The 17,858-nt window shown below is 61.1% G+C and overlaps 3 protein-coding genes across 5 annotated transcripts in view; 2 read left to right on the forward strand and 1 right to left on the reverse strand.

The window, feature by feature from the left end:
• The first annotated feature begins 2,838 nt into the window (after positions 1–2,838).
• On the forward strand, positions 2,839–8,843 carry LOC116797592 (transmembrane protein 269-like). Of its 3 annotated transcripts, none has more exons than XR_004360690.1 (7): positions 2,842–3,043; positions 4,252–4,341; positions 4,660–4,807; positions 6,837–6,934; positions 7,025–7,168; positions 8,418–8,618; positions 8,691–8,840. XR_004360690.1 is itself a non-coding variant. In XM_032709279.1 (6 exons), the coding sequence occupies exons 1-6, from the start codon at positions 3,019–3,021 to the stop codon at positions 8,798–8,800; spliced, it is 726 nt and encodes a 241-aa protein (XP_032565170.1). In that variant the 5' UTR covers positions 2,839–3,018; the 3' UTR covers positions 8,801–8,843. The 3 variants fall into 3 exon arrangements, 1 of the variants encoding a protein (XP_032565170.1); XR_004360691.1 differs by lacking the exon at positions 2,842–3,043 and adding an exon at positions 3,689–3,824; XM_032709279.1 differs by lacking the exon at positions 4,252–4,341 and having other exon boundaries at positions 2,839–3,043; positions 8,691–8,843.
• Positions 8,844–10,574: 1,731 nt separating this feature from the next.
• LOC116797593 (small vasohibin-binding protein) lies at positions 10,575–11,743 on the reverse strand. Its single transcript, XM_032709280.1, has 2 exons — positions 11,586–11,743; positions 10,575–10,754 (listed from the first exon to the last, which is right to left on the reverse strand). The coding sequence occupies exons 1-2, from the start codon at positions 11,703–11,705 to the stop codon at positions 10,668–10,670; spliced, it is 207 nt and encodes a 68-aa protein (XP_032565171.1). The 5' UTR covers positions 11,706–11,743; the 3' UTR covers positions 10,575–10,667.
• A 1,894-nt stretch (positions 11,744–13,637) lies between these two features.
• Positions 13,638–17,858, forward strand: part of LOC116797607 — a 7,353-nt gene continuing 3,132 nt past the window's right edge. The window contains exon 1 of the mRNA XM_032709309.1: positions 13,638–13,785. Within this exon, the coding sequence (XP_032565200.1) occupies positions 13,638–13,785 (148 nt within the window). The remainder of the gene's footprint in view (positions 13,786–17,858) is intronic.

Consider the following 17,858-nt stretch of genomic DNA (forward strand, 5'->3'; position numbering starts at 1 on the left):
GACACCACGGTGTCACAGGGATGGGCACCCAGATGCTGTGGGGATGGTTTAACCTGCACAACCAAGATGCCACGGGGATGGGCATCCTCAGACAGAGGCACCATGGGGATAGACACTGAGAGGTGCCCAGACACCAAAGGGATGGGCACCCAGGTACCACGGGGGTGGTTTGACCTGCACAATCACGATACCACAGAGATGGGCACCCTCAGACTCACAGATACCACAGGGATGGTTTACCCTGTGCAGCCCTGATGCCACATTGATGGGCACCCAGAGACACCCAGACACCACAGGGATGGGCACCTACAGGTGCCCAGATGCCACAGGAATGGGCACCCTCAGACACACAGACACCACAGGGACAAGCACCCCAAGGTGCCCTGAAGCCGCGGGCACGGCCACCCTGGTGCCAGAGGCACGCCAGGACACACGGATGCCACGGCCGTGGGTGCCCTGAGGACACAGGGACGGGCCTCACCCACGTGCCCCGACACCACGGTGATGGGCATCGGTGACGTCCTCTCCCCCCCCCCCGGGGTTGTGCCCCCCCCGAGGTGCCCCCAGGCCCTGGTGTGGCCCCCTCGGGTGCCCCCGGGCCGGGTGCCCGTGCCCGTGGCCCTCCCGTCGCTCCGCAACCGCCGCCACCGGCGCGTGACCGAGAACAAAGAGCCCTTTGAGCGGCAACCCCGCCGTGACCGGCACCCCAGGGACCCCCAACCTGCCCAGCACCCCAGGGACCCCCCCACGGGGCACCCCGTGAACCCCCAACCCCATCCAGCACTCCAGGACCTCCAGATGGGGGACTTCAGATCTCCCCCACCCCGCTCAGCACCCCGGGACCCCCTGATGAGGCACCCCAGGGACCCCCAACCTCTCCCAGCATTCCAGAACTCCCTCACGGGGCACCCTGTGGACCCCCAACCCCGCCCAGCACCCCGGGACTCCCTGACAAGGCAACCCAGGGACCCCCAACCCTGCCCAGCACCCCGGGACTCCCCAACCCCATCCAGCATTCCGGGACTCCCCGATGGGGCACCTCAAATCTCCCCCACCCTGCTCAGCACCCCGGCACCCCCTGATGGGGCACCCCAGGGCCCCCCAACCTCTCCCAGCACTCCGGGACCTCCCCACGGGGCACCCCAGGACCCGCAATGCCACCCAGCACCCCTGGGTCCCCCCACGGGGCACCCCATGGCCCCCCACCCTGCTCAGCATGCCGGGACCCCCTGACAGGGCACCCTGGGGTCCCCACCCCACCGGGTGGCCGTGGGTGCCGCAGCACCCCCCGATTCCCGGCGGGATCCGGGTGGAAAATTCCTGCCCGGGGCTGTATAAGTTTATGGGCCCCTTGTCACAGTGTCCCCGCGGACCTTTGTCCCCCGGCGGTGGCCCCGGTGCCCGCCCCGGCCCCCCCGGGCCTCCCCCCCGGCCCCTCGGGCGCTCCCGCGGCCCTTTGCTCCGGGCAGGGGGAGCCCGAGACCCCCCGAACTCGGGACACCCTTTGCACGAGCTGGGGCCACCCAGCAGAGGCCCCGCGTGGGGGACAGGAGTGACACCCGGCACGGGGGTCAGGGTGGGGGACAGGAGTGACACCCAGCACGGGGGTCGGGGGGGGACACCAGCTGTGATCCCCTCGGTGCCACCAGTGGGACCAGTGATGGGACGGCACTGGGTGGTGATGCCCGCTGGGTGAGGACACCCCTGGGTGGCAGCAGGGGCAGGGGCAGGGGTGTGGCAGTGCCAGGGGGCTGGTGTGGGTACCATGGCACTGATATGGGTGTCACAGGATTGGTGTGGGTGCTGTGAGCCTGGTGTGGGTCCCGTGAACGTGGCACGGGTGCTGTGGGACTGATACGGGTGGTACAGACCTGGCACAGGTCCTGTGAGAGTGGCAGGGGGGTGAGAGCCTGGCACGAGTGCTGGAGTGTGGGGTGGGTGTGTGAGTGTGGGATGGGTGCTGTGGGCATGGGATGGGTGCCCTGAGTGTGGGATGGGTGCTGGAGTGTGGGATGGGTGCTGTGGGCATGGGATGGGTGTTGGAGTGTGCGATGGGTGTGTGAGACTGCCCTGGGTGATACAAAGCGTGGTGTGGGTGCTGTGAGCCTGGTATGGGTGCTGTGAGCTGGATGTGGGTGCTGTTTGCTGGATGTGGGTGCTGAGAGCGTGACACGGGTGGGGCAATCCTGGGATGGGCTGTGCGAGCCCAGCCACGAGTGTGGGGTGGGTGCTGGAGTGTGGGATGGGTGCCCTGGGTGTGGGATGGGTGCCCTGGGTGTGGGATGGGTGCTGGAGTGTGGGGTGGGTGCCCTGGGTGTGTGATGGGTGCTGAAGTGTCGGGTGGGTGCTGTGAGCCTGGAGTGGGTGCTGTGAGCCTGCTGAGGGTGCTACCAGGCTGACAAAGGTGCTGTGAGCACGGCACGGGTAGTCCTCACCCGGAGAGGGTGGTGTGAGCCTGGAGTGGGTGTTGCCAGCCTGATACAGGTGTTGTGGGCACACTCTGGGTGCTGTGGGTGTTCTGTGGGTGCTGTGGGTGTTCCGTGGGTGCCGTGGCCACGCTGTGGGTGCCGCGAGCCCAGCACCAGCGCCGTGGCTGGACACGGGGCGCTGCGAGCCTGGCACGGGTGTTCTGAGCCTGGCACCGGAGCTGCAGGGCTGGCACCAGCGCTGCGAGCCTGGCGTGGGCACCGGCAGGCTGGCAGGGGCGCTGCGAGGCTGGCAGGAGCGCTGGGAAGCTTGGCAGGGGCGCCGGAGCCTGGCGTGGCCCCTCTGCCCCCCGGGGCAGCTCCTCCCTCGCCGGTGGTGCCAGTCGGCTGCGAACCCCCCGTGGCCGTGGCCGTGGCCTCTGGCCGGACCCACCCCCGCCGGGTGACTCAGCCCGGGAGGCTTTTCCTTATATAACGCGGCGGCTCCCGCGGCTCCCACGGGAGCAGCCCCTGCCCAGGGAGCAGCCCCTGCCTCAGTTTCCCCGCCCGGGGTGTCACTGTCACCGCTGCCACCGCCGCTGCCACCGCTGCCATGTGGATGGTGTCCCCGCCGGTCGGTAAGTGCCACCCTCGCCCCGCTCGGCCCCTCGGCAAGGCGCCCCTTCCCCGCCCCAAAAATCAGCTTTTTTTGGAGGGGTTAGTAGTAAAATTAGGGTAAAAACGGGAACCAGCTCCAAAAAATAGGTGGGTTTTGCGCTTCCCCCTTTTCCCCGTGCCCGGAGGGGCGAGACGCCCGCGGGGGCACAACATCCCCCCGTAACACATATGGGATCACCCGGGGAGAACCAAAATCACCTGGTTTCCCCCCAAAAGGGGTAATAAAAGCAGTGGGAGCAGCGCCGGAGCGCAGGGATTCCCTTCCTCCCACCCCAGCACTTTGATTTTGGGGTGAGAAACGCCAGGAACGGGCAAGTTCAGGTGGCACAGCAGTGCCCGGGGGCTTGCGCCGCTCACGGGAACATTCCCGAGGCTGGGAAGGGCAGGGATGGGGCACAGCAAACCCCAAACTCGCCGGGTTTTTCCCCGTTTTGAAGACCACGAAGCGCCGAATTCGGAGATAAAAGCGGGGCGGCAGCGCCCAGTCAGACCTCCCCCCCCCCCCCAAAAAAATTCCCTGGCTCCGGGAAAGCCGTGGATCGGGAGGGATTTTCCCGGCTCAGCTCTGCCGGCGGCTCCGGGCGCGGTGTCCAAAGGTCGCTCGTGTTCCGCGGCGGCTCCGGAGCAGCGACCCCTGACTCCAGAGACATCCCCCCGGCCTTTCTGCTTCCCACACCTCCCAAACATCCCCCGAAGCCTTCCTGCTTCCCACACCTGGGGAGCTGTTCGGGGAGCATTCCGGTGATGAGCCCGCGTGGGCTCTGAGGGGCTCTGAGGGGACTTTCAGGGTCTCTGAGGGGACTTTGAGAGGCTCTAAGGGGGCTCAGAGGGGCTCTGAGCGTCTCTAAAGGTCTCTGAGGGGGCTCAGAGGGGCTCTGAGGGGTCTTTGAGGAGCTCTGAGGAGGTTTTGAGGGGCTTTAAGGGGCTCTGAGGGGTCTCTGAGTGGTCTCTGAGGGTCTCTGAGGAACTCTAAGAGGCTCTGAGGGGTCTCTGAAGGACTCTGAGGGATCTCTGAAGGACTCTGAGGGGTCTCTGAGAGGCTCTGAGGGGATTCTAAAGGTCTCTAAGAGGCCCTGAGGGGCTCTGAGGGGACTCTAAAGGTCTCTGAGGGGTCTCGGAGGGGCTGGGGGGGGGGTTTGTTTTGCTCTGACGTGCTGTTTTCTTTCAGATGAAGGATCTTCCTGGCTTTGGGACACGGCAAAGGCGGGGGGCACAGCACAGGACCCCTAAATTCTTTCCCTAAAGCTTAGCCCGATAGGTATTTAAGATCCATACAGAGCTTAAAACCGGGGTTGGCTTTTTAGTCTAAGCTTGGGTTTGGCTTAATTTCCTTCGTTTCATTCATTTTTTTCGCCGTTCTTTGCTCGGTTTCTTCGCCTTTTTTTTTTTTTTTGGCCTCTTTTCTCCCATTTTTTTGGGGGAGGGCAGCACCAAATAAATCCTCCCCCCTCCCCCCCTGCTGCTTCTTTTTGGGGGATTTTGGTTTGAGGAGGGGGAAGCCCAGGCACTAAGTTGGTTTGTTTTGGGGGGGACCGAAGCCTCTGTTTTGGTTGGAACACGCCGGGGGGGGTTGTAGGTGTTTTCCAGGCCACCAAAAAGCTGGTGCTGAGCGAGCGGGAGGGGCGGGAGCGGGCGCTGGAATTCCTGAGGAAAAACGCCGCCAACGGGCTCTCGGTGGCAAACCTGCTGGCCGGGCTCTCCTCCATCCTCTGCACCGTCAACAGGTCCGGGAAAAGGGGGAAAAAAGGGGGGGAAAGGGGGAAAAGGGGAGTTGGGAAGCGGGGGAGCATCGGTGTCTCCGTGGATGGGAGGCTCCGACTGCTGCGGGATTGAAACAGGGGGAAAAGGGGAATGGGGTGGGAAAGGGGGAAAGGGGTGGGAAAGGAGGCATGGGGTGGAAAAGGGAATGAGGTGGAAAAAGGGAGAATGGAGTGGAAAAAAGGGGGAAATGGGGAGGAAAAGGGGGAATGGGATGGAAAAGGGAGAATGGGGTGGGAAAAGGGGGAATGGGGTGGGAAAAAGGGGGAATGGGGTGGGAAAAAGGGGGAATGGGGTGGGAAAAAGGGGGAATGGGGTGGGAAAAAGGGGGAATGGGGTGGGAAAAGGGGGAATGGGGTGGGAAAAGGGGGAAGAGGGAAAAGGGGGAAAGGCTGTGGAAAGGGGCAGAAAGGGGTGAAAAAGAGGGAAATGGGGTGGAAAAAGGGGGAAATGGGGTGGGAAAAGGGGAATGAGGTGGAAAAAGGGAGAATGGAGTGGAAAAAAGGGGGAAATGGGGAGGAAAAGGGGGAATGGGGTGGAAAAGGGGGGAATGGGGTGGAAAAGGGGGGAAATGGGGTGGGAAAGGGGGAATGGGGTGGGAAAAAGGGGGGAAATGGGATGGAAAAGGGGGAATGGGGTGGAAAAGGGGGAATGGAGTGGGAAAAAGGGGGGGAAGGGAAGGAAAAGGGGGGATGGGGTGGAAAAAGGGGAATGGGGTGGGAAAAGGGGGGAAATGGGGTGGAAAAGGAAAAGAGGGTAAAAAGGGGAGGAAAGGGGTGAAAAAAAGGATAAATGGAGTGGGAAAAGGGTGAAAAAAAGGATAAATGGACTGGGAAAGGGGAAAAGGGGGTGAAAAAAGAGGGAAATGGGGTGAAAAATGGGGTTGGAAAGTGGGGATCACGCTTGTTTTGCTGGGAAAAGGGTAAATGGGTTGAAAAAGGGGGGTGAAAATCAGGGATCCTCCCTGTTTTGTTGGAAAATGTGGGAAATAGGGTGAAAAAATGCGGTTGAAAAGTGGGATCAGCCCAATTTTTCTGGAAAAAAGGTGAAATCGAGCAAAAGAGGGGGATGAAAATGGGGGTCATCCTGGTTTTGCTCTTCCTGTGGCCAATGTGGCCGCTGGGATCTGCTCCAGCCTCAATAGGTGGGGGAAAAAGAGGGAAATGGGGTGAAAAATGGGGAAATGAGGGGAAAAGGAGGGAAAAGGGGTCTGAGAAGTGGGGGGGCACCCTGGTTTTGCTGAAAAAAGGGGGGAAAGGTGGTTTGGGTACCCCCTGGTTTGGCTCCCTCTGTGATTGGAGTCTCCCCTAGGTAGGGAAAAAAGGGGGAGATGGGGTGAAAGAGTGGGAAAATGGGGTCAAAAGAGGGAAAATGGGTTAAAAGAGGGGAAATGGGGTTAAAAAAGGGAGAAACAGGGTGAAAAAGTGGGTTGCAAAGAGGGGTCACCCCAGTTTTACTCTGTGCCCAACCTGGTGGGTGAGCTCTGCTCCAGCCTTCATTGGGGGGGGAGGGAAAGGGGGAAATGAGGTAAAAAAGGGGGAAATTGGTTCAAAAGGGGAGAAATTGGGTGAAAAAGGTGGAAATGGGGTAAAAAAAAATGGAGAAATAGAGTGAAAAATTGGGGGCCACTCCAGTTTTACTCTGTGCCCAAGCTGGTAGGGAGGCTCTGCTCCTGCCTGGACGGGTGGGGGAGAAGGGGAAATGGGGGAAAAAAGTGGGAAATGAGTGAAAAAGGGGGAAAATTGGGGGAAAAAAAAGGGGTAAAGGAGAGAAATGGGGTAAAAAGAGGGGAAATGGTCAAAAAGGGGTGAAATAGAGTGAAAAAGCGGGTTGCAAAGAGGGGTCACCCCAGTTTTACTCTGTGCCCAAGCTGGTGGTCGGGCTCTGTGTCACCCTCCACAGGTGGAGGGGGGAAAAGGGGCCAAAAAAAAAAGGGGGAAATGGGGTGAGAAGGGTGCTGCAAAGTGGGGTTCCCCCTCTGTTCCCCCTCCCCAGGCAGTACCAGCTCTCCTGCTGGCTGCTCCTGCTGGGATTCCTGCTGGATTTGGCCGACGGGGCCGTGGCCCGGCAGCTCGACGCCTGCTCGGCACTGGGTGAGTGTGACCCCCTTGCCCCTTGGGGGGCACTCCGGGGGTCTCCCGTGCCCGGGGCTCTCCTGGCACCTGCCCCTCGCTGCCCCACAGGTGCCAAGCTGGATGACTTTGCGGATTTTACCACCTTCGGGCTGGGCACGGCCCTGCTGCTGCAGCCCCAGGGGGTGCTGGGGGGGCTGCTGGCCCTCGCCTACGTCCTGGCCGTGTTCGCCCGGCTCTGCTTCTTCTCCAGCGGTAAGGGCAGCCCTGGGGGCTCACAGGAGGGGGGAATGGGGCAAAAAAGGGGAAATGGGGAGAAAGAGGGGAGGTCACGGTGGTTTTTTGGTCAAAAAAGGCGAAATAGGGCAAAAAACCAGGATGGAAAATGGAGTCGCGCCGGTGGCCGAGCTGGGGGGCTGGGATGGGTTTTGCCTTCAAAAGGTGGGGGGAAAAAGAGGGGAGTGGGGTAAAAAATGGGGAAATGGGGTTGAAAGGGGAGAAGTGGAGAGAAGAAGTGGAGGTCACGGTGGTTTTGCTGAGAAAAAAGGTGAAATAAGACAAAAAAGTGATAAGGAAAGTCACCCTGGTTTGATGCGTGTCGTCAAGCTGGTGGGTGAGCTCTGCTCCAGCCTCAGTGGGTGGGGGAAAATGGGAAAATGGGGGGGAAATGGGGTATAAGAAGGAGAAATGGGGAAAAAAAGGGGAGGTCACAGCAGTTTTGCTGGAAAAAAGGTGAAATAGGGTGAAAAAACTGGGATGGAAAGTGGGGTTACACTGTTTTGTCTCTGTGGCCAAGCTGGGGGTTGGGATTTGTTTCACCCCCAAAGGTGGGGGGAGAAGGAGGAAAAGGGGGAAAAAGGAGGCTGAGGAATGGGGGACACCCTGGGTTTTGCTGGAAATAGGGGGAAAGGGGGAAAAAAGGGGGATACCACAGTTTTATTCTCTCTGTGGCCAACCTGGTGGTCGGGCTCTGCTCCAGCCTCAATGGGTGGGAGAAGGAGGAGGAAATGGGGTGAAAAAGGGAGAAATTGGGTGAAAAAGGGGGAAATTGGGTAAGAAATGGGGTGAAAAAGGGGAAAATGTGGTGGAAAAGGGAGAAATGGGGTAAGAAATTGGGTGAAAAAGGGGGAAATGGGGTGGAAAAGGGGGAAATGGGGTGGAAAAGGGGGAAATGGGGTGGAAAAGGGGGAAATGGGTTAAGAAATGGGGTGAAAAAGGGAGAAATGGGGTGAAAAAGGGGGAAATGGGGTGAAAAAGGGAGAAATGGGGTAAGAAATGGGGTGAAAACAGGGGAAATGGGGTCAAAACGGGAGAAATGGGGTGAAAAAGGGGGCTGAGGAGTGGGGGACACCCCGGGTTTGCTGGCAATGGGGTGCAAAGGGGCTCCCCCCGGTCTGGCTCTGTGGCCAAGCCGGCGGGTGGGCTCTGCTTTGCCCTCAATAAATGGGGGGAAAGGGTTTCTTTGGGGTTTCCCCTCCGAACTGAAGCCGTGGCTCCCCCCCAGGGATCCCCTTCACCTACCGGGGCCTGCCCTGCCCCTACCCCTCGGCCCTGCTGGCCAGCACCTTCCTGCTCTCGGGGGGCCACCTGGCCCTGCTGCGGGTGGCCGCGGCCGCGATGATCCTGGGCATGACCGACTGCGGCTCCTACCCCCACGACAGGGTGCTCGAGTCCCAGCGCTGGAAGAAGCTGGTTTACGCCGGAGGTAAGGCCGGGGTGGAGCCCTGCCCGGGCCGGGGCGGGAAGGGCACATCCCCAAGGATTGTCCCCTCCGCAGGGGTGGCGGCCGTGCTGCTGGCGCCGGCGGCGGTGGCCGCGGTTTATTGCCTGGCCTGGGCCACGTCCTACATCGTCTTCCCCTCCGCCCTGTGGAGCTGCAAGGCTTGAGCCCCGCCTAGAGACCAGTAAAGCCCGGCTTAGCTTTGTGATGCTTTGTGAGCCTTTGGTTTGCCGGCTGGAAGCGGGAGGCGGGTCGGGGAAAAAGAGGAGGGGATTGGGCAGCGGGAAAGGATCGGGTTTGGGAGGGTGAGGGGACCCCGATCCCACCCCACGACTGCAGCAGGGACCTGGGGACGCGTGGGAAACAGGGAATTTAGGGATTGCCCCCACAAAGCCTTGGAAATAGGATTTTAGGGATCAACCCCACAAACCTCTGGGAAAGGGGGAGTTGGGGATTGCCCCCACAAAGCCTTGGAAATAGGATTTTAGGGATCAACCCCACAAACTTCTGGGAAAGGGGGAGTTGGGGATTGCCCACACAAAGCTTTGGAAGCAAGGAGTTCAGGGATTGCCCCTGCAAGGATCCCACAAACCCTGGGGAAACAAGGTTGATCTTAGGGATCAACCCCACAAGAGACTCACAAACCCTGGGGAAATGGGAAGTTTAGGGATCAAACTCCACAGGAGACCTCCAAACCCTCAGGAAACAGGGAATTTAGGGATCAACCTCACAAGAGACTCCCAAATCCTCCGGAAACGGGGAACTTAGGGATTGCCCCCACAAATCCTTGGAAACAGACCCCACAAGAGAACTCTGAATCCTTTGGGGAAAAGAGGGAGGTGGGATTTGATCCCAAGGGGGGAAGGGGGAAGCGGGATTTGATCCCAAGCCTCTGGAAAGCCGGAGGCTGCCGGAGGGTGTGGGAGGAGGAAGGAAGCGAAGGTCGGACCTGGAGCTGGAGAAACACCTGGGATCCCCTGGGAGGATCCAGCAGCTGTGAGAGGGGTCCTCCGGGAGAAATCCTGGGAAAACCCCGGCTCTGGGAGGGCAGGAACCTTCCTCTCAGCTGAGAATGTTGGGATGGGGCCAGGGTAGGACCCTTCCCTGGGCAGGTAATGTTGGGATGGGACCAGGACAGGACCCTTCCCTGGGCAGGGAATGTTGGGATGGGACCAGGGAAGGGAAGGTCGGGATAGGGCTGGGGCAGGACCCTTCCCCTTTGCTGGGAATGCTGGGATGGGGCCGGGGCAGGACCCTTCCCTGGGCAGGAATGTTGGGATGAGGCTGGGTCAGGACCCTTCCCTAGGCAGGGAATATTGGGATGGGGCCAGGACAGGAATGTCAGGGTGGGGCCAGAGGAGGGAATGTTGGGATGGGGCCAGTGCAGGGAACTTTGGGATGGAACCAGTGCAGGGAACTTTGGGATGGAACCAGTGCAGGGAATATCAGGATGAGGCCAGGATAGGGCCCTTCTCTCATTGGGAATACTGGGATGGGATCAGGACAAGACCTTTTCCCTTGACAGGGAATGTCAGCATGGGGCTGGGTCAGGAACCTTCCCCTCAGTTGGGAATGTTGGGATGAGACCAGGGCAGGAATGTTGGGATGAGACCAGGGTAGGACCCTTACCTGGGCAGGGAATGTTGGGATGGAGTCGGGGCAGGAGTGTTGGGATGGGAGCAGGGCATGGAATGTTGGGATGGGGCCAGAATGGGACCCTTCCCTGGGCAGGGAATGTTGGGATGGGGCTGGGGCAGGAATGACAGGATGGAGTCAGAAGAGGACCCTTCCCTGGGCAGGGAATTGGAATGCCAGGATGGGACTGTGGCAGGACCTTTCCCTTGGCTGGGAATGTCAGAATGGGGTCAGGGCAGGACCCTTCCTGAGGCAGGGAACTGGAATGCTGGGATAAGGCCTCCCCCCATTCCTGGAGCGCCCGGATGCAGGAGCGGCAGAACAGCCGAGTTTTATTGGTACAAAACGGAGCGGGGGGAATAAATAGGGGGGTACAAAAGGGGTCGGGGGGGCCGGGGGTCACTCCCCCCCTCCCTGCATCTGTTTGCAGAACGAGTCAAACTGCTGCTGCTCCAGCTCCGTCATCACCCGGTTCAGGGCGTAGATCTGGGATTGGGAAAGGGAGGGATGGAAAAGGGGGGCCTGGCCCCACTTGGGCTGCTTTTCCTGACCCCACTCCCAGTGCCACCCCCACATTCCTGGCCCCCAATTCCCAGTCCCCCTCCTCCCATTCCCAGTCCCCCTCCTCCCATTCCCACCCCCCAATTCCCAGTCCCACCTCCCCCCGGTTCCCGGTCCCATTCCCAGTCCCTCTCCCCATTCCTGCTTCCCCTCCGCATTCCCAGGTTCCCACCCCCCCCATTCCCAGGTTCCTACCCCCCCAATCCCAGTCCCTCTCCCCATTACTGCTACCACCCCCCAGTTCCCAGTCTCATCTTCCCTATTCTTGGTCTCACTTCTCCCATTCCTGGTCCCATTCCCAGTCTCTCTTTTCATTCCCAGTCCCTGTCCCCATTTCTGGTCCCACCCCCCCCAAATGCTGTCCCCCCCATTCCCGGGATCCCTCCCCCCATTCCCAGTCCCTCTCCTCATTCCCAGTCCCTGTCCCCATTTCTGGTCCCACCCCCCCAATTGCTGTCCCCCCCATTCCCGGGATCCCTCCCCCCATTCCCAGTCCCATTCCCGGGATCACTGCCCCATTCCCCGTCCCATTCTCAGTCCAACCCCTCAATTTTCAGAATCCTTCCCCACTGCCGGTCCCACTTCCCCCAGTCCCACCTTCCCCGTCCCCGGTCCCTCTCCCATTCCCGGTCCCTCTCCCATTCCCGGTGCCGTTCCCGCTGCCTCTCCCATTCCCGGTGCCGTTCCCGCTGCCTCTCCCATTCCCGGTGCCGTTCCCGGTGCCTCTCCCATTCCCGGTGCCGTTCCCGCTCGCACCTCCGCCCTCTGGCGCTGTTTGAGCTCCTGCTGTGCCGATCTCTGCTTGGCCTTTTCCAGCCGCGCCGGCGCCTCCCGCGCCTTCGGCCGCTCCTTGCGCGCCCCCGCGCCCGGCTCCATGGCTGGGATCCATGGGGGGGGGGTCACACAGGGATCCCCGGGACCGGACCAGTCCCCAGAGACCCCCAGCACAGCCCAGCCCGGCCCCAGAGACCCCCCGGGACCAGCCCGGCCCCCAGGGAGGCCCCCCCCGCTCCCAGGGACCCCCTGAGCCCAGCCCGGCCCCAGAGACCCCCGGGACGGGCCCCCACAGAGCCCCCGAGCTCCCCAGAGTGTCTGAGCCCAGCACAGCCCCCCAGGAACCCCCTGGGACCTGCACAGTCCCCAGGGAGCCCTTCGAGCCCCCCAGAGTGTCTGAGCCCAGCACAGCCCCCCAGGAAGCCCCGGGACCCGCACAGTCCCCAGGGAGCCCTTCGAGCCCAGCCCAGCCCTAAGGAAGTCCCCCCCGCCCCCCGAGCCCAGCCCAGCCTGGCACCCTGGGAGTCCCCCCAGTCCCCAGGGAGCCCCCGGGACCAGCACAGCTCCCAGGGAGCCCCCCCAGCCCCCAGGAGCCCCCGAGCCCAGCACAGCAGCACCAGGGACCCCCAGGTAGCACCACGGACCCCGGGACCCCCCCCAGTCCAGCTCAGTCCCCAGGGAGCCCCTGGGACCCCCAGGCTGCAGCTCTGACATCCTGAGCCCCAGGGGAGACCCCCAAACCCCCCAGGAGACCCCCCAAACTTCCACTGGCATCCTAAACCCGATGTGAGACCCCAAAACCTCCAGACGTGCTGCCCCACAGACATCCCGAGCCCCACAGGAGACCCCCAAACCTCCACAGGTTACCCCCAAACTCCCAGAGCAGACCCCCAAACCTCCACAGGTTACCCCCAAATTCCCACAGGAGATCCCCAAACCTCCACAGGTTACCCCCAAGCCCCCACAGGAGACCCCCAAACTCCCACAGGAGACCCCCACTGACATTCTAAGCCCCCCAGGAGATCCCTAAACACCCACAGGTGACCCCCCCAAACTTCCACTGGCATCCTAAACCCGATGTGAGACCCCAAAACCTCCAGACATGCTGCTCCACAGACATCCCGAGCCCCACAGGAGACCCCCAAACCTCCACAGGTGATGCCCAAACTCCCAGAGCAGACCCCCAAACCTCCGGGGGTGACCCCCCACAGATACCCTGAGCCCCCCAGGAGACCCCCAAACCTCCACAGCTCCCCAGACATCCTGAGTCCCACAGGTGACCCCCTCAAACCCATCCTGAGTCCAATGTGAGACCCCCAAACCCCCACAGGAGGCCCCCAAAACCCCAGAGATGACCCCCTACAGACTCCTGAGTCTCACAAGAGAACCTCCCCCTCAAACCCATCCTGGGCCCCACAGGTTTGAGGAGACCCCTCAAACTTCCACTGGCATCCTAAACCCAATGTGAGACCCCCAAATCCCCACAGACATCATGAACCCCACGGGAGACCCCAAACTCCCTCCCGAGCACCCTGATTCCCATTGGTGGCCCCTACCCCACATCCTGAGCCCCCCAGGAGACCCCCAAACCCCGACAGGTGACCCTCAACCCCCCACTGACATCCTGAGCCCCACGGGAGACTCTCAAATTCCCCCCCCCCGACCCCCTCAGCTGCCCCATTTCCTCCCCCCACCCACAACCTCCTCCCCACAACCCCCCAGAGGTCCCGGAGCCCCCCAGCCGCCACTACCCACACAGACCACCGTCCCACAGCCCCTCAAGGCCTCCTCCATCCCCCCAGACCCCCCCCCCATCCCCTCACAAACCGCCGCCCCCCTCCGCCCCACAGCTCTCTGTGCCCCGCCCCCAGCCCCTCCTGTCTCACAGCACCGCCCCGGCCTCACAGCTCCTCAGCCCCCCAGTGCCCCCTGGCAACCGCAGACCCCCTCAGCTACCCCCAGCCCCTGGGCCCCCCCCAAAATCCCCTCCGAGCCCCCCGGCTCTCCGGTACGGCGGGGCAGCTCCGGGGCAAGATGGGCGGCGGGGCCCCTCCCGCCGCTCGGCGATCGATTGCCCGCCCTGCGCACGCGCGCCGGGATGGGCGGGGCCAGCGCCCCTGGCGGACAGAGCGGAACGGGGGGGGAGCCGCTGACAGGAGTGAGAGCGGAGAGAGAGCGGGGAGTGAGAGAGAGAGATGGAGAGAGAGAGAGAGGGGTTGTGAGAGCGTGTGAGAGAGAGTGAGAGGGGGAGGAGAGAGAGAGGGGTGTGAGAGAGTGTGACAGGAGTGTGACAGGAGTGTGAGAGAGGGGTGTGGGCGAGTGTGACAGGAGTGTGACAGGAGTGTGAGAGAGGGGTGTGAGAGAGTGTGACAGGAGTGTGACAGGAGTGTGACAGCGGAGTGAGAACGGAGTGAGAGAGGGGGTGTGAGGGGTGTGAGAGAGAGTGAGAGAGGGGAGTGAGAGAGGGGAGTGAGAGAGTGTGACAGGAGTGTGACAGGAGTGTGAGAGGGGGTGTGAGAGAGTGTGACAGGAGTGTGACAGGAGTGTGACAGCGGAGTGAGAGCGGAGTGAGAGAGGGGTGTGAGGGGTGTGAGGGGTGTGAGAGAGTGTGAGAGAGGGGTGTGAGGGGTGTGAGAGAGAGTGAGAGAGGGGAGTGAGAGAGGGGAGTGAGAGAGTGTGACAGGAGTGTGACAGGAGTGTGACAGGAGTGTGACAGGAGTGTGACAGCGGAGTGAGAACGGAGTGAGAGAGGGGTGTGAGGGGTGTGAGTGTGAGAGAGTGTGACAGGAGTGTGACAGGAGTGTGACAGCGGAGTGAGAGAGGGGTGTGAGGGGTGTGAGAGAGTGTGACAGGAGTGTGACAGCGCAGTGAGAGAGGGGTGTGAGAGAGAGTGTGAGAGAGGGGTGTGAGAGAGTGTGATAGAGGGGTGTGATAGAGGGGTGTGATAGAGGGGTGTGAGGGGTGTGAGAGCGGAGTGAGAACGGAGTGAGAGAAGGGTGTGAGAGAGGTGTGACGGGAGTGTGACAGCGGAAGTGAGAGCGGAGTGAGAGACGGGTGTGAGAGAGGGGTGTGAGGGGTGTGAGAGAGTGTGACAGGAGTGTGACAGGAGTGTGAGAGAGGGGTGTGGGAGAGTGTGACAGCGGAGTGAGAGCGGAGTGAGAGAGGGGTGTGAGAGAGGGGTGTGAGGGGGGTGAGAGAGTGTGATAGAGGGGTGTGAGAGACGGGTGTGAGAGAGGGGTGTGAGGGGTGTGAGAGAGTGTGATAGAGGGGTGTGAGAGAGGAGTGTGAGGGGTGTGAGAGCGGAGTGAGAGCGTGTGAGACAGGGTTGTGAGAGTGTGACAGGAGTGTGACAGGAGTGTGACAGCGGAGTGAGAGCGGAGTGAGAGAGGGGTGTGAGGGCTGTGAGAGAGTGTGACAGGAGTGTGACAGCAGAGTGAGAGCAGAGTGACAGCGGAGTGAGAGAGGGGTGTGAGAGAGTGGGACAGGAGTGTGACAGCAGAGTGAGAGCAGAGTGACAGCGGAGTGAGAGAGGGGTGTGAGAGAGTGGGACAGGAGTGTGACAGCGGAGTGAGAGCAGAGTGAGAGAGGGGTGTGATAGAGTGTGATAGAGCGGTGTGAGACAGTGTGAGAGAGGGGTGTGAGAGCGGTGTGATAGAGGGGTGTGAGAGTGTGAGAGAGGGGTGTGAGAGAGTGTGAGAGAGTGTGAGAGCGGTGTGAGAGAGGGGTGTGAGAGAATGTGAGAGAGTGTGAGAGCGGTGTGCGAGAGGGGTGTGAGAGAGTGGGACAGGGGTGTGACACAGCGGTGTGAGAGCAGTGTGAGAGTGTGTGACACAGCGGAGTGAGAGTGGAGTGAGAGAGGGGTGTGAGAGCAGTGTGAGAGAGTGTGACACAGCAGAGTGACAGCGGAGTGAGAGGGTGTGATAGAGCGGTGTGATAGAGGGGTGACAGCATGTGATAGAGGGGTGTGAGAGCATGTGACACAGCGGTGTGACAGCGGAGTGAGAGCGGAGTGAGAGAGGGGTGTGAGAGAGGGGTGTGAGGGGTGTGAGAGAGTGTGATAGAGGGGTGTGAGAGACAGGTGTGAGAGACGGGTGTGAGGGGTGTGAGAGCGGAGTGAGAGCATGTGAGAGAGGGGTGTGAGAGAGTGTGACGGGAGTGTGACAGGAGTGTGACAGCAGAGTGAGAGCAGAGTGAGAGAGGGGTGTGAGAGAGGAGTGTGAGGGGTGTGAGAGAGTGTGAGAGTGGTGTGAGAGAGGGGTGTGAGAGAGTGTGATAGAGGGGTGTGAGAGAGGGGTGTGAGGGGTGTGAGAGAGTGTGAGAGAGGGGTGTGAGAGTGTGACAGGAGTGTGACAGCAGAGTGACAGCAGAGTGAGAGCGGAGTGAGGAGAGTGAAGTGAGAGCGGAGTGAGAGAGGGGTGTGAGAGAGGGGTGTGAGGGGTGTGAGAGAGTGTGACAGAAGTGTGACAGCGGAGTGAGAGCGGAGTGAGAGAGGGGTGTGAGGGGGGTGAGAGAGTGTGAGAGAGGGGTGTGAGAGAGGAGTGTGAGGGGTGTTAGAGCGGAGTGAGAGCGTGTGAGACAGGGTTGTGAGAGTGTGACAGGAGTGTGACAGGAGTGTGACAGCAGAGTGAGAGCAGAGTGACAGCGGAGTGAGAGAGGGGTGTGAGAGAGTGGGACAGGAGTGTGACAGCGGAGTGAGAGCAGAGTGAGAGAGGGGTGTGATAGAGTGTGATAGAGCGGTGTGAGAGAGTGTGAGAGCGGTGTGAGAGAGGGGTGTGAGAGAATGTGAGAGAGTGTGAGAGCGGTGTGCGAGAGGGGTGTGAGAGAGTGGGACAGGGGTGTGACACAGCGGTGTGAGAGCAGTGTGAGAGTGTGTGACACAGCGGAGTGAGAGGGGTGTGAGAGAGGGGTGTGAGAGCAGTGTGAGAGAGTGTGACACAGCAGAGTGACAGCGGAGTGAGAGGGTGTGATAGAGCGGTGTGATAGAGGGGTGACAGCATGTGATAGAGGGGTGTGAGAGCATGTGACACAGCGGTGTGACAGCGGAGTGAGAGCGGAGTGAGAGAGGGGTGTGAGAGAGGGGTGTGAGGGGTGTGAGAGAGTGTGATAGAGGGGTGTGAGAGACAGGTGTGAGAGACGGGTGTGAGGGGTGTGAGAGCGGAGTGAGAGCATGTGAGAGAGGGGTGTGAGAGAGTGTGACGGGAGTGTGACAGGAGTGTGACAGCAGAGTGAGAGCAGAGTGAGAGAGGAGTGTGAGGGGTGTGAGAGAGTGTGAGAGTGGTGTGAGAGAGGGGTGTGAGAGAGGGGTGTGAGAGAGTGTGATAGAGGGGTGTGAGAGAGGGGTGTGAGGGGTGTGAGAGAGTGTGAGAGAGGGGTGTGAGAGTGTGACAGGAGTGTGACAGCAGAGTGACAGCAGAGTGAGAGCGGAGTGAGAGCGGAGTGAGAGCGGAGTGAGAGAGGGGTGTGAGAGAGGGGTGTGAGGGGTGTGAGAGAGTGTGACAGAAGTGTGACAGCGGAGTGAGAGCGGAGTGAGAGAGGGGTGTGAGAGAGGGGTGTGAGGGGGGTGAGAGAGTGTGAGAGAGGGGTGTGAGAGAGGAGTGTGAGGGGTGTTAGAGCGGAGTGAGAGCGTGTGAGACAGGGTTGTGAGAGTGTGACAGGAGTGTGACAGGAGTGTGACAGCAGAGTGAGAGCAGAGTGACAGCGGAGTGAGAGAGGGGTGTGAGAGAGTGGGACAGGAGTGTGACAGCGGAGTGAGAGCAGAGTGAGAGAGGGGTGTGATAGAGTGTGATAGAGCGGTGTGAGAGAGTGTGAGAGCGGTGTGAGAGAGGGGTGTGAGAGAATGTGAGAGAGTGTGAGAGCGGTGTGCGAGAGGGGTGTGAGAGAGTGGGACAGGGGTGTGACACAGCGGTGTGAGAGCAGTGTGAGAGTGTGTGACACAGCGGAGTGAGAGTGGAGTGAGAGAGGGGTGTGAGAGCAGTGTGAGAGAGTGTGACACAGCAGAGTGACAGCGGAGTGAGAGGGTGTGATAGAGCGGTGTGATAGAGGGGTGACAGCATGTGATAGAGGGGTGTGAGAGCATGTGACACAGCGGGTTGTTGTGACAGCGGAGGTGAGAGCGGAGTGAGGAGGGGTGTGAGAGGGTGGTGTGAGAGGTGTGTGAGAGAGTGAGAAGGGTGTAGAGGGGTGTGAGAGACGGAGGTGTGAGAGAGACGGGTGTGAGGGGGTGTGATGAGCGGAGTGAGGAGCATGTGAGAGAGG

This window comes from Chiroxiphia lanceolata, chromosome 22 (genome assembly GCF_009829145.1).
Source record: "Chiroxiphia lanceolata isolate bChiLan1 chromosome 22, bChiLan1.pri, whole genome shotgun sequence".
NCBI lineage: Eukaryota > Metazoa > Chordata > Aves > Passeriformes > Pipridae > Chiroxiphia > Chiroxiphia lanceolata.